The 14,744-nt window shown below is 34.3% G+C and overlaps 1 protein-coding gene across 2 annotated transcripts in view; it reads right to left on the reverse strand.

The window, feature by feature from the left end:
• Positions 1 to 2,302: 2,302 nt before the first annotated feature.
• Positions 2,303 to 14,744, reverse strand: part of LOC144970225 (chromodomain-helicase-DNA-binding protein 4-like) — a 39,863-nt gene continuing 27,421 nt past the window's right edge. For both annotated transcript variants that reach the window (XM_078909643.1, XM_078909642.1), the window contains 14 exons: positions 14,361 to 14,589; positions 13,101 to 13,157; positions 12,712 to 12,785; positions 11,914 to 12,005; positions 10,707 to 10,893; positions 9,965 to 10,255; positions 9,037 to 9,460; positions 8,171 to 8,402; positions 7,586 to 7,718; positions 7,136 to 7,236; positions 5,709 to 5,803; positions 4,549 to 4,851; positions 3,462 to 3,533; positions 2,303 to 2,574 (listed from right to left, as the gene is read on the reverse strand). In XM_078909643.1, the coding sequence (XP_078765769.1) occupies positions 2,510 to 2,574; positions 3,462 to 3,533; positions 4,549 to 4,851; positions 5,709 to 5,803; positions 7,136 to 7,236; positions 7,586 to 7,718; positions 8,171 to 8,402; positions 9,037 to 9,460; positions 9,965 to 10,255; positions 10,707 to 10,893; positions 11,914 to 12,005; positions 12,712 to 12,785; positions 13,101 to 13,157; positions 14,361 to 14,589 (2,355 nt within the window). In that variant the 3' untranslated portion in view covers positions 2,303 to 2,509. The remainder of the gene's footprint in view (positions 2,575 to 3,461; positions 3,534 to 4,548; positions 4,852 to 5,708; positions 5,804 to 7,135; positions 7,237 to 7,585; positions 7,719 to 8,170; positions 8,403 to 9,036; positions 9,461 to 9,964; positions 10,256 to 10,706; positions 10,894 to 11,913; positions 12,006 to 12,711; positions 12,786 to 13,100; positions 13,158 to 14,360; positions 14,590 to 14,744) is intronic.

The raw sequence follows: 14,744 nt of genomic DNA on the forward strand, positions 1-14,744 counted from the left end.
TTGCCTTCGTAAACTCGGAGCTTGACAATTCCTTAAAAATACTCACAAGGTGATGACTAAAAACAGCGAATAGTATTCAATAGTACAACACTGGGAACATTTATTGCGTTAAGCACTATTGACGAAATCTCAATATCCACATTCTTTTTGGGATCATTGCCTTATATTGTGATATAATTATTAAAGAAGTGTTAACTATGAATTGTTTTGTTTTAAGGGCTTTGCGGTACTTGCGACACATTTAGGTCATTTCAGCGCCAGAAAAAAGGAAGAAAATGGGATGGTCAAAAATTATAGATTTACAATAGAAAGCACACAAGAAAAAGTAAGACAACGGGGAACAGATGGAGTTTCCAAGTGCACGCTATCAGTGTTCTTAGTTTGAGATCACCTAAAAGTCTCATCCGGACACAAGTACAGGAGCCTAATAAGAGGAATACACTCAAAAATGTACAAACCATTATATATTCAAAACAAAAATGTAACAGTACATAATAGGAAGATGATTTACAAGGAAAAACATATCTCCCAAAACAAAAACTACACATTTGACTGTTTCCCTCGCAGCCAAGGACTGAAGGACTCCGGCCAGGGCCAAGACAAAACTTCAAAACGAAGTAATCCCATTCCCAAAGACAAAAAGCAAACTAAGAAAACAGATATAGGGGGATAGACGACACACAGCAAGTGACCTCCTGCCCGCTATGGGAAATTTTTTTAAAAATCCACCCAGGGCTTTGAATTGACCAGGTTCTTGGTTCACATGCGCTAGAAAAAGGTAATTCGGGTTTAAAAGGAAACCAGTTCCAACGAATGAACAGGAGCAGAGTTCAGCTACAATTACAAGGTGCCCTTGTGTCAGGTATGAGACAATTTAAAAGTCCGAAGCAGACATCAGCACATGGTCCCTGCTAAAAAGGGATCCCTCAATGATGGCTACAAACTAACGTTGATCGACTAAGAATTTTTTCCATGAATGACAAAAAGTTTGAAGAAAGAAATAGTGATTCTCAAACAGTAGAAATCAGCTGACCCTTCATTTGTATTTATGACGACGATGTGGTACAATTCCATTGAAAAATGTGGCCACTGACCCATGGGGGGGGGGGGGGGGGGGGGGGTAACCATTAAAAGCTCCTGAACAAGCAACACGATTTGTTAACCAATTATTTTCAGTAACTGCTTTTAAAAATCAAAAGAAAAACCAAAGAAAAAAATGCGATCCCCTTGAATTTTTATTAAACCCAGTTTCACAGTCGCACGAGAAAAGGAACTGATTCCAGATAAATGTGGTGGACACCAGAATTATTCCAATCTTCCATTGGAATTGACCTTGTAAGAAAAACTCGCCTTTTAAGAATGCACAACGAAAATTCCTTTTATCTTTATTATTTTGTTTTGTTTTTAAGGTTTGACGATACTTGCGACATATTTAGTCACTTCAGTGCCAGGAAAAAGGAATAAAATAGGATAGTTAAAGAATTCTAGATTTATAATTGAAAGCTCACTAGAGAAAGTAAGAAAAAGGGTAATGGCTCAAGCAGGGAACAGATGTAGATTCCAAGAGCACACTATCAGTGTACTTAAGTTTAAGATCACCTAAAAGTCTAATACAGACATAAGCACAGAATCTCACTAAGAGGAATACTCAATAAATGGTTACAAACTATTATATATCCCAGAACATGACAGAGAGATGATTTACCCAATAAGAGGAAAAACATCATCTCCCAAAACTATAGCTTTAAATGTTTCCTTCCCAGCCAGGGCAAGGACAAACCAAGTAATCCCATTCCACGACAAAGACAGAAAGCAACTCTAAATACAGATATGGTGGAATAGAAAATGCAGCAAGCGACTTCTTGCTCACCATGGAAGATCAAAAGACCCCACCCAAAATTACTTTACATTTATGTCATATCATATCTCCAAGCAAAAGATCTGAATCTGAATGTTACTCGAAGATCAAAGGTATACCCCACACAAATCTTAATTCATTCAAGAACCGTTCCTTGTAAGAGCCTTCCACCAAAAAGTATGTATATCACATAGAAAAGAAAAAAACAACCCCAAACCCACTACTGAACAGGAAGAATGACCAGAACTTCGTTCGCTTCTCCAAATGATTATTGCCAAGGTTTGATTTGGTACAGTGCTTAAACCCCTTGAATAATATAAGTTAATCATTTTTCATTGAGATTTTAGTCATGAGTTTCACTCTCCAATGGTCCTGGATCGTACAAATGAAAATTACAATTACCAATTTCTCAAAAGATTACAAATAAAACAAAACAAAACAAGGTTTTACATTAATTTACAAAGATACTTTATTACAGTGACAAGATGACAAAACGTTTGATATTCAATAATGGCAATGAGTTTGACAAGTCTTTCTTTTTAAAATAACCACCATTTACACGATGTAGGAATGGCAACACAACATAGTAAATATAACAATACAGCATACGCCCTTAAAAATTATGTACACATCTTTACAACATTATATTATCTATTTGGAACTTGAGGCCTCCTTCTTCTCAGTAGACTCGGATTTCTTTGAAGCTTCATCTGTACCTGATAATAAAATGAGTGAATAAACTAATTTATTTTTTAAAATAAAAATGATTTTTTACATTGAAAAATTAAAAAAAAATAACTACCAAATGCGCGTCAAGGTGCGACAATTATGTGCTTGTATTGAGTATATATGAAAAACCCAATAAGTGTTTATTGCTGTGTATACATATATAGACGTGACTCAATCAGACATAATATCACTCTTGATGCGCATTTTTAAAAGTTCATTTATTCTTTGGAAACAACATATTTTCTTGATAATAAAGATTTATAAAAAATGTTCAATGACTATTTTATCCAGAGTATTAGAATAGCCATTTGTAACCTATCTCCTTGTATTCATCATATACTACTTAATGCTAGTTCAGTAACTTTCACCATAACTTCATCCAATAGAACAAATATCCCACTGAGAGGAATACACTCAAATGTTTACAAGATATCTTCAACCCAAAAAATATAACAATCAGTACAAAACAGAGAGATGATTTGGGAGGAAAATAAATATCACCGCCCAAAACTAACACTATACATTTGACTCTTTCCCCCCTCAGCCAAGGACTCCAATAAGGGCCAGCCAAAACCAAGCAATCCCATTCCAAAACAAAGAAGGAAAGCAACTCGGGAAACAGTTAAAGGCGGATAGAAGAAACAAGTGACCTCTTGCCCATTATGGCAGGTCAATGTCAAAGACCCCACTCAGAAAAAAAAAATGATTGCTTGGCTATAAATTTGCATAAAATGTTGTAACAGTAAATGATGGAATAGTATGATGAAAGGCAAACAGAGGAAACAAGTGGGAAATCCTGCCTTTGTCTTATTTTGTACTTATTTAAATCTTGCAGGAGAAAGTGATAGGGTCTGAATATTGCAATTATAATCACCTTGTGGTACAGGGGAAGGACCTTGAGACCTTGAAGGACCTGCTGGAGAGTTGCTCTCACTAGCCTTGACATCTAAAGACAGACACAGAAAGAGAAGATACCAAAAATTATAAATAAATAAAATCAAAAATAAAAGTAGGTCTGTGAAAAGCATATTTTTAAAAAATACTCCCCCATGCCATACATCACCTAAAAATGCTTTTCTTTTTCTTAGTAACCAGGCTAAGTTCTGATAAATTGAAATTTATCCAACCGACCAATGAATTCTTATTATCTAGTCCCCTTATATATAGCCTGCTGTTGTCAACTGGGCAAACCAATACCTACCAGCATGCTACAAATTATATTTTCTATGACAAACACCCAAATGTTTTATTATTTTTAATTAGCTTAAGCGGGTTATTGACATGCTGCTTGATTAGAACAGCTGCATCCTTGGGGAAAATATGTCCGTGACAGAAACTTATCCGTTAATCAGAACTATGGCCAGATCTAACTTTGCCAATGATGCTTTTTTTGTTGTTGTTTGTTTCTGTGAAATTTAACAAAAGCAAAAATTTCCCTCCTTTAGAGGAGAAAGGAATGGAACCATCCCATGTTTTTAAATGAAAAGCTATATTCTTTCAATATTATTGAGACTATCACTGACGATTTATTCCCGTTAAAAAAGTTATCAATGACCTTTTCCATATTGTGTAAATGGCCTATTTTCTCTTGTGTATTATGTTAGCAGATTTGTGGATCAGCTTTAGAATTATATAAAAAATATCCATCATCCAATCACCTGCCTACGTGAAATTGAAAAAAAAATTGTTGTCTCCAGGAGTAAAAATATAGTAGACATTAACACCACCTTTAAAATTAACAAATTGTCTTTAATACCTTAAAATAATGCTTTAAACCAGAACCAGATCTTCGTTTTCAAGGTTTAATGAAGCAAAGATATTTATATTGATCTCAGTTGGATCCCAAAATTAGTAGTAATATGAAATTTTCGTTATAGTAGGTAGGTTTGATTTTTATATCAAATAATATTACAATTGAATTGCCAACCTAACTATTTTTAAAAAATCAGAAATCCACTCACTTGAAACGGCTGGATTGGTAGGCACAGCAGGACTGCTAGTTCCAGAACCTGAGGAACCTGCTGTAGCAGCTGTTGCTCCTTGCTGTTGTGGCTGCTGCTGCTGCTGTTGTTGTTGTTGCTGCTGCTGTTGTTGTTGCTGCATTAACTCTGAGGGCATAACGCTGGGGTTGACAAGGCGGTTCAGAATGTTCCTCTCGGACATCTGCAACCTCTGTGTGACTGGGGGAACACGGGCCAGAGTGGCAGGCAGGCGAGACACATCCTGCTTCATGTCACTCAGGAGTTCTTCCAGTTGATTTAGCACTAGACGATGGAAAGAAAAAGCATGTAATAATGAAAAGTATAGCCAAGAAATATATGTCTTCAAGAAGAGCAAGAAATAATAAATGTGCTATATTTACATAGCTGCAAATCTTGACAATTTGAAATATATACAGCTCATTAGTCTAATATACCAGACATCCAATATTACAGACTTGAGCCATTATAGGTCTTGAAAGAAAAAATCCTAGTGTTTAAGTTCAAAACAGTTTTTATTTGATTTGAAAGGTATTTGAAGGTATTGTGACTTATGCCAATCAAAAATATGAATCGTGTATAGTTTGGATAGAAGAGGACCAGCAAATAATTTTTTAAAAGGGTTTTACAGTGCTTGCAACACACGTAGGTCATATCAGCGCCAGTAAAAAGGAAGAAAATTTGATAATAAAAACAGTAAGACAAAGAGGAATGGTAAAAATAGGGAACAGAAGTGGATTCCAAGAGCACACTACCAGTGTACTTTGAGATCACCTAAGTCTCACCCAGACACCAGCACAAAAACCCACTAAGAGGAAAACACTCAAATGTTTACAAATCATGTTAAAAATAAGAGTACATGACAGAGAAATGATTTACAAGGAAAAATAATATCATCTCCCAAAACTATAACTATACATTAGACTGTCTTCCTCCCAGCCAAGGTCTCAGGTCCGAGTCAGGACAAAACTAAGTAATCTCATTCCATGACAGAGACAGAAAGCAATTGGAAAACAGGTATAGGGGTATAGAAGACACATCATGTACCTCCCTGCCTACTATACGAGGTAGGGAACCCCACCCAGAGCAATAATTTTAAGTAGTCTATTGTTTTCACCACAGGCTTTGGAGAGGAAACTTACCCTTGTGGAGGACAGCATTGGCAGGCTTGTTGCCACCAAGAGATTCTTTAGACAAATGTTGATGGCTCTCGGCCAAGCATTCAAGTTCTGCAAACCTGGTAGTAGAAAGATCAATGTACATTTATCAATATTTCATAAATTATTTATCTTTTTAAAAACAAACTAATGTGGTGAATAGAACAATTAAAAGTAAAGTGAATTTTTAAAAATACATTGAGGTCATAGTAAATATGACAATGGTAAAATATTAGGTGAGTGGGACAATCTCATATCTTGAAGACAGGGGAAAAGAATGATTCTGCAGTGGCATTGGGATGGACTCCAGGGGTAAAGTGAGGGAAAAGAAGGCCCAAAACAACATGGTGCTGGAGGTGGGAAAGGAGAGGAACGGATTTGGATGCCACTCCTGGCCAAGGGCTTGGACTGTAGCTAGGGATTGTTTGTTTCTAAGGGTTTTACGGTGCTTGCGACACATAAAGGTCATATCAGCGCCAGTAAAAAGGAAGAAAATAGGATAATAAAAAGTTCTAGAATTACAATTAAAGCACACAAGAAAAGGTAAGACAAAGGGGACTAGGTTCAAATAGGAAATAGATGTAGATTCCAAGAGCACACTATCAAAGTACGTAGTTTGAGATCACCTAAGTCTCATCCAGACACAAGCACAGTCATCAACTAAGAGGGATACAATCAAATGTTTACAAATCATATATAATATGTACATAACAGAGAGATGATTTACAAGACAAAAAATATCATCTCCCAAAACTCTAACTATACATTTGACTGTTTCCCTCCCGGCTAGGGTATCCGGCCACAGCCTTGACAAAACCGAGTAATCTCATCCCAAGACAGACAGAGAGCATGCTTGAAAACAGATATAGGGGGAAAGAAGACACAGTAAGTGCCTCCTTGCCCACTATGGGAGGCCAGGAATCCTGCCCAGAGCCAGGAATTGGATAAAACGAGTAGGAAAATGCCCGGGTATTATGCACTGAGAGATTTAAGGTTAAGGTAAGGTCTGCGCATAAATTTTGATAAAATGAGGTAAACAGGAATTTAACTACTGTGTTTTAAAGGGTTGAAATAAAATTATTAATTAAACAACAAATAAATAATGCTTCAGTCAGTTTTAAATAGCTATCATAGTCATGATGAGCTTGTGAAATTCTGCTTTTTGAAAGAAAAAAAATAAATTAGCAACAGCCCATTTGTCATTATCTAAATATGGTGTGTATAAAAAAGATTTCCTGTCATAGCAAAAGAAAATATCAAGAAATAACACATTCCATATTGCTTTAAATAGGTAATATAACTGACAAACCTACAAACAAATAATACTTCCAAGAGAGACAATTAACCACGCCTCAATTACCTTTTTGAAATGTTGAAAAAAAAAAAAAAACCATAAAAAAAAACAACTCTACCTGGCATTCAGGGCCATAGCCGGATGAGCGTGGTCCTGAGTGAGATTCAAGTAGGCAGCCCGTCTCAACTGCTCTTCAATTACAAGAGCTTGTTCCAGCAACTGAAGTAAAAAAAAAAAAGGAGTATTTGTATTTGAAAATAAAAGATTTATAAATGCTGTACAACCTACAAAAAAACATAAAAAACAACAAACAAAAAAACAACCTTGTTGACAAGACTTACAATATTATATCTATCAACTGCATATTTTACATGTTTTAAGAGTAAGTATTTAAAATAATACAAATGCTTAGCTATAATTTTAATGATACTGGACTATGACAATAGATAAATAAATAAAATAAAAATAATTGAAAAATGCATTCATAAAGAGCAATATACACTTGTGCCAATTTTTAAGAGTAAGCCAGGGACCCAATAAAAATATCTATTTTGACATAATTACTCACTTTGAATCGCCTGGCCAAGAACTTGTTTTTGATTTCCAAAAAGTTTCCCTTGCCTTGTTCACTGAGAAACGGTTCATTGATAATCTGGAATCGAATGTCATTTTGAATATCTTGCCAACGACCATAGCCATGACTAAAGCATTTGGTTAAGGAAATACAATTACATGATTTGTATATTATGATTTTTATATGAAGTTGAAAATAAGTAACAACTGTATATATTAACTGACTACATATCTACCTTTAATATGTCTCACCGCATTATCCCCCTATGCTAAAGAAGTCAGTTCAATAAATTACAATATAATCACAATGTGATCTTTCAAATATTTACATTTACAAACACAATGAAGTAATAAGATGCAACGGATGTTCGAAAGAGTTGGGATACAAAGAGACTTCCTGGTCTCAAAAGTCATTCTGAGATTGCCCCATCCCATCCAACAGGCTAAAAACTAAATGCACTGATTATATATCACTACTACCCCGATGAATGTATAAAATGTATTGCCTATAACATTAAGATTATAAATTTGCAAAGCACGCATTATATTAATAACACTGTTATCTGTTGATAAAGGATACGTAATGATTCCTGCAAGAAGCCAGTAGTCGTGACGTCGATGCCACACCTCATGTTCTCTCTCCCTAGTGAGAGCTCTCTGTTCATTAGACCACAAAGTATGCAACTCAGTGAAGCCTCCATCCGCAATGTTGAACATGAACTTCTGGAAAAGCTCATCCTGCTTCTTGGCCTCCTCTGGGTTTTCTTTCTTTGTTTCTGCCTCATTTCCTTTCTTTTCTTCTTCTTTGGTTTCTGAAATTGTCAATTCCATTCAAAATAAAAGACATAATTGAAAAATCTTTTATAATTAATATCATTGTTACAAAGACTGTATTTCAAATATCCAAAAGATTATATTTCTCTAACAGCACTCACGTGACAATTTCAAGGCATAAACTGCATAAAAATCTTTCTTTTTCGATCGTTATCATCATCGTCGTCATCATCATTATTATCATTGTTTCTATTTTCATTTGTCAACACATAACCAACTACATCATCATCAAGCACTACTTCTGTTGCACACACATTTGGCAATGAGATTTCTCCGTCATCAGCCTTCCTAAGAAGAACAACACAATCCATTATTCCAATAGTCAACCATTAGTTGACGACTTCTCTACTTTTCAGTCCTATTTTTCCACCATCATATATTATCATTATCTTATTCTAATTATGTATGGCTTGTCAATCTACAATGAAACTGTATGGAATACAAGCTGTAAGTCTGTAATCCATTCATGTTATTATTTTATTATTGTCATTTATCATCATAGAAATATAATTATATTTTCAAGAACATCATCTCTAAATCTAGAATGTAATACAATTAAGACTGTATACCGACTGTTCTATCAACAAAAATAATAAATTCCAAACCACAAACCTTTAGCAGCAGTTTCACCATCCTCTTTCTTGACAGGTTCTTCAGTCTTTTCTGCCTCAGTTTCTGTCTTTGGTTCCTCTTTCTTTTCTTCCTCGGTTTCTGTTTCTTTCTTTTCTTCTTTTTCATCCGTTTCCATAGGTTCTGATTTCATCTCTTTACTGGTATCATCCTCCTTCTCCTTGCCTTCCTCCTCTTTCTCTTTGCCTTCCTCCTCTTTCTCTTTGCCTTCCTCCTCCTTTACCTTGTCTTCTTCCTCCTTTTTGGGTGAATCTTTTTTCTCTTCTTCTTTATCTTTGTTATTTTCATCTGTTTCCATTTCAGTTTCAACATCTTTTTCTTTAGCTTCACTGTCTTGGCTTGCCTCTTTCTCTCCTTCCTCAACAGCCTTTGATTCTTCACTATTTTTTGCAGGCTTTTCTTTATTCTAAATTTAGGCCAAAAACAAAAATATAACAAATGAATGAACAAATAAATTAAATGATTTATTTGTAAAAAAAATGTTTTTATGTTTTATTTCACCAACACTTTCATTGTCAATTCAGCACCAGTAAAAATTAAGATGGAATAGTAAAAAATTCTAACTTTACAATTAAAAGCGCCCGAGAAAAAGTAAGACATAGGGACCAGCAGCGGGTTCTAGGAGGAAAATATCATAGGGACCAGCTTATCTGCTTTTATACTTATCTGTATAGGGAAATTCTCTACATTGTCTCTAACTCAATATCATTAGGTGACAAAAGAATGATGAAAGTGTTGAAGTATTGTGACATTTCACTCTGATTCAAAAACATTGAAATATTCCAACTGTGTTGTTTAAATTTATCTTCCAAAATAAACCAAACAAGAGAGTAATCCTTGTAAAAGATGTTTCAATCTTTTATCAGTCAAGAACTATTGGCTCTTATCTTAATCCTGAAAAAGAATTTACCTCATCTTTTTCCTTTTCTTGAGTAGATTCGTCTTCTTTCTTTCCTTCTTCAGTGGTCTTTTCTTCACCATTCTCATTCTTACTAGCCTCCTCTCCTTTCTTCTTATCGTCTTTATCTTTATCCTTGTCCTTGTCCTTATCCTTTTCCTTGTCCTTGCCATTCTTCCTGGCCTCTTTCAAAGCCTTAGCTTCTTTCTCTGCCTCTGCTTCGTTTTTAAGCTTCTCGATGGCTTCTCCAGCTTTGACATATGGCATACTGTGAGTTCCATTGATCAACTCAAATTCTTGTACCTGAAAATATAGATTTAAATAATAAATATTTCTTATCTTAAAAACAGAAAAAGCACAAGATAAGTAATGTTCCGTTTGCTCTGTTAGTTAATATAAAGAGGAAGATGAAACACTGAAAATGTGATATAATATCTCATGAGATTATAAGTGTTTTCGTCAGACAATAAAACTAAAGCATTAAAAGGGAATGTAAAAATGCAAAGAGCAATTATTGTTTAACTCTTTCTTTTCAACGGTGAATAAGTCTTTATGTATGAGAAAAATCAATTATCAAAATTTTCAACAGTCGTTTACAATACTGTGAAAATGTATAATCAGACTAAATCTTCATAATATAATGACTTCGTTTGAAAATAAAAATAGAAAAAAAGATTGAAAGAAATGAAAATAAAGAAAAGTAAAGTCTTTAAAAAGTAAGTAAAAAAATGTGTTATCTTTCCACCCCTCTTACCTTCTTCCTAACTAGAGACATAATACCAATCCTGGTCAGCACATGTTGTCGGGACAGACCCTCCCTTGGCACTCCATCGGCAAAAGACTCTGCATTGTCAGCTCCAGGCTCACACAAATGACGCATGAACAATGATACATATGCCCTGAAAACTTTCTCTGTCTTGCCTCTCAAATCACGTACAAGCCTGAAATCAAAACAAATTGTTGTCATATTTCACTCTGATTCAAAGACATTGAAATAATCAAACTGAATTGTTAGTTTCAAATCATTGTTAGCCCCACCTTTTTACTGTTACATTTTTATGATAATTTTAATATGTTATGATATACTTTGCTGCTATTGATATCATTGTGTATGTTTTATATGTAAATTTTGTATATTTATTTTAACGTACATTGAACATTACATAGTGATAAAAATGCATGATATAAATGACGTTTTTTTTTATTATTATCATTATTAAATTATCCAATTGAGTAACTGAAGATGAGATCTAATCAGGTTTTTAGCAGGGCATGAGTGAGACATATAATAATACTGAAGAACCCAAAGACAGTAAATAGCATGTCACTTGCATTCAACGTTTGTTTTTATTCCATTCCAAGACAAAGACAGAAAGCAACTCAAAAAACAGATATAAAGGGATAGAAGATGTTTTGTTTGTTTGTTGCTTTAGGTCTCTTCCAACACAATTGAGGTTATATGAGACCGCTGAAACAAAAAAACAAGCAATCTAACAAAAATAGTACAAATGTAAATCAAAATCATAACCTAAAGATATCATAAGCTAAATTATAAATAACCAAGGACAAACAGGCAAAAGATTTACAGAAAAAAAAATATCCCCTGTCAAAAATACAATCACAAACCAAAGAAGCAGGTTAGGCTAGTAAAGAGAAGAAGAAACGACATCACTATCAGATCGTACACCCATGCGAACATCATAGGTATATGATTCAAGGGTGATGCTCCCATCCAACCACCCGCGATAGAAGATGTAGCAAGTGATTTCCAATGAAATGTCAAAAATGAACAATCATGAGAGCAGTCCTTCTCAGCCATCAGCACACTTAGTCGTTACAAGCAGACGTTATAATTTGCAGATAACAAAACTGCCATAATAAGTAGGTCTTACTATAGCTGATGGGTAAATCAAAATGTTACTTGATTATTACATTGAACGAAAATGGTGAATTAAACCTACCATTGAGAATTGAAAGCATCTTGTGGAGGCATGCCCCATCTCATAACTGCATTCAGGAAGGCCTTTCTTTGCCTAGCATTAAAACCCAGGACCTAATTTGAGAAAAAAGTAATAATCAACAAATCGTAAATTATGCATGAAGACATTCAACTGCATATTGTAAAATAATACAGATAACTACAATATCAATGTGTATTTTTTTTCTTGATTTGAACTTTGCACAAAATACAGTATCTGAAAATGATTCGCCTTTTATCATTGAAGGCCTAAATTACACTCGACTTGCATATAGCATTATAATGGGGGAAAGAAAAAAAAAGAAAAAACAATCTTCAACATAGTTAATGGAGAAAGTAAGGCTTACATAATGAACAAATACCCTGCCCCCGCCCAAAAAACAAAAAACAAAAAAAAAAACTATATATTATATATATATATATATATATATATATATATATATATATATATATATAATATATATATATATATATATATATATATATATATATATATATTATATATATATTTAAACCATTGTAGCAAGAGAATTTATCAAAATTAAAATGTATAGCTGTGCCTTTAAACAAAACTGATGACTTGCAAGTTTTGTTTCAAAATTCGGCTATGCAGAGACACAACAGTGGAATACTATCAAGTCTCTGCTTAATGTCTGTCTTTAGGAAACAAGAATTCAGAGAACTTTTCATTAGAATTCTAAATCCTCAGACAGCTGGTATTCTGTCATAGAGTAAGAAAATTAGATAAGGATAAAACTAATTTTAATTGACAAATTCTCACCTCAATTTGTCCATTGACCCTTGCAAGAAGTGGTGGGAGAGGTTTATCCTTCTCAACTTTTCTACGACTACGAGCTGAAATGAAATAGAAATTGTGACATTTTCATTGACTTTCATTTCGCGATAAATAAATTTTTTAGCTTACATAGAAATGCACTCAACAAAGTATTCAATAATTCTACCAAGGTACAAAATAAAATTCTTTTTAACACTCAATAAGGATTTTAGAGTTACATACCTCCTATAAAAAAAAAAATCAGTCAAACCTCTTACTTTACAATTATAAATGACTGGCTCGTGAATTTCATTAGAAGCATATTTTAAAAACTTCCAACTCTCTATATCTAAATCTACACGATCAAAAATCATAGGAAAAAAGTCACAACTTACTTGTTTTATCTTGGCCATCTTGTTTATCATCAAAGTCATCATCATCTTCTTCATTAACTGCAATCACACAAAAAGAAAAAAGAAATTGTAAGAAGTATGAAAGGTATTTGTCATAATCGAATATCTCTTCCTTGGACAGCAATTATTTAATCTCTAAATAAACAATCTCTTGATATTTTCAATTGAAATTACTATAAAAGTCAGTGAGACAAATGTCATATTCACTTCCTTTTAGCTCAACATATTACTTCATAATTTCTGGAGGAGAACTACCCAAGATTCACTCCTGACAATAAGCCGTGAATCGCAGAAATCACAAGAAAAATCCTGAAGCATCCAATGGGATTGAAACCTATGACACTTCTATTCACATGCATGCAATTGGTTCACTCAAAATGAAACAAGATGAAGCAAAAGAAGACTATACATAAAAACAACCGTGCCATGAAATTGGCAACAAGTCATGCAACTAAGCATGGTAAGACCCTCTCATACTCTAATTTCAATGCAATGGCATGTGACATAGCTTTGACGATTTGTGAAATTTTTTGCCACAAAATTGTTTGTTTTGTTTTTGTTTTTAAGGGTTTTACGGCGCTTGCAACACATTTAGGTTATATCAGCGCCAGTAAAAAGGAAGAAAATGGGATAGTAAAAAGTTTTAGAAGTACAATTAAAGCATCCAAGAAAAAGTAAGACAAAGGGGAACTGGGAACAAGTAGGGATCAGATGTAGATTCCAAGAGCATACCATCAATGTACTTAGTTTGAGATCACCAATAAGTCTCATCAGGACACAAGCACGGCCCCCACTAAGAGGAATACACTCAAATGCTCACATTATAAATTATAACAAATATAATAATACATAACAGAGAGATGATTTACAAGGAAAAAAATATCATCTCCCAAAACAATAACTATGCATTTGACTGTTTCCCTCCCAGCCAGGACCCCGACCAGGGCCAGTACAAAACCAAGCAATCTCATTCCAAGACAAAGACAGAATGCAAGTTGGAAAACAGATATAGGGGGATAGAAGACACAATATGTACCTCCCTGCCCACTATGGGAGGTAGGAACCCCACCCAGTTGCCACAAAATTGGCAACACACCAAGTAATTGGGTCCTACCATGAAATTAGGTCATGCATATATTTACATTTTTTAAAATTTCCCACCCCCCATCCCCAGTAATCTTTCCATTCATCATAAAGAGAAAAAAAAAAATAATGAACCACATAATGCTAAAGAGTTCTCACCTTGACTGAAATCAGAATCATAATCAGACAGATTCTCTTTCCAAGCATCTTCGTCGTGTCCATTCATAGCATCGTTGTAGTTGACTTGTTTTCTGATACGCTTTCCCTTACCCAGAGTCCTTGCCAGGTCTTCTTGCTGCTGCTCATAATGATGACGTAAAAGTTTCTCCCAATAGGCAGGATCAGCATGCTCAGCTTCTTGTTTTAAGACCTCTGTCTCTGGTTCCTCCTGATAGAAAGAAATATTTTTGAAAAAGCATGATACATAAATTCATGGCAAAAAGAGCATAATAAATAATATTGAATAACAACCATTGCTTGAAATTACTGAAGATATCATTTATGCATTAATAAGTTAGATCCATTAAGCAAAATAATCCAATC

This window comes from Berghia stephanieae, chromosome 4 (genome assembly GCF_034508935.2).
Source record: "Berghia stephanieae isolate SIO BIC M18660-M18661 chromosome 4, UCSD_Bste_1.3, whole genome shotgun sequence".
Lineage (NCBI taxonomy): Eukaryota > Metazoa > Mollusca > Gastropoda > Nudibranchia > Aeolidiidae > Berghia > Berghia stephanieae.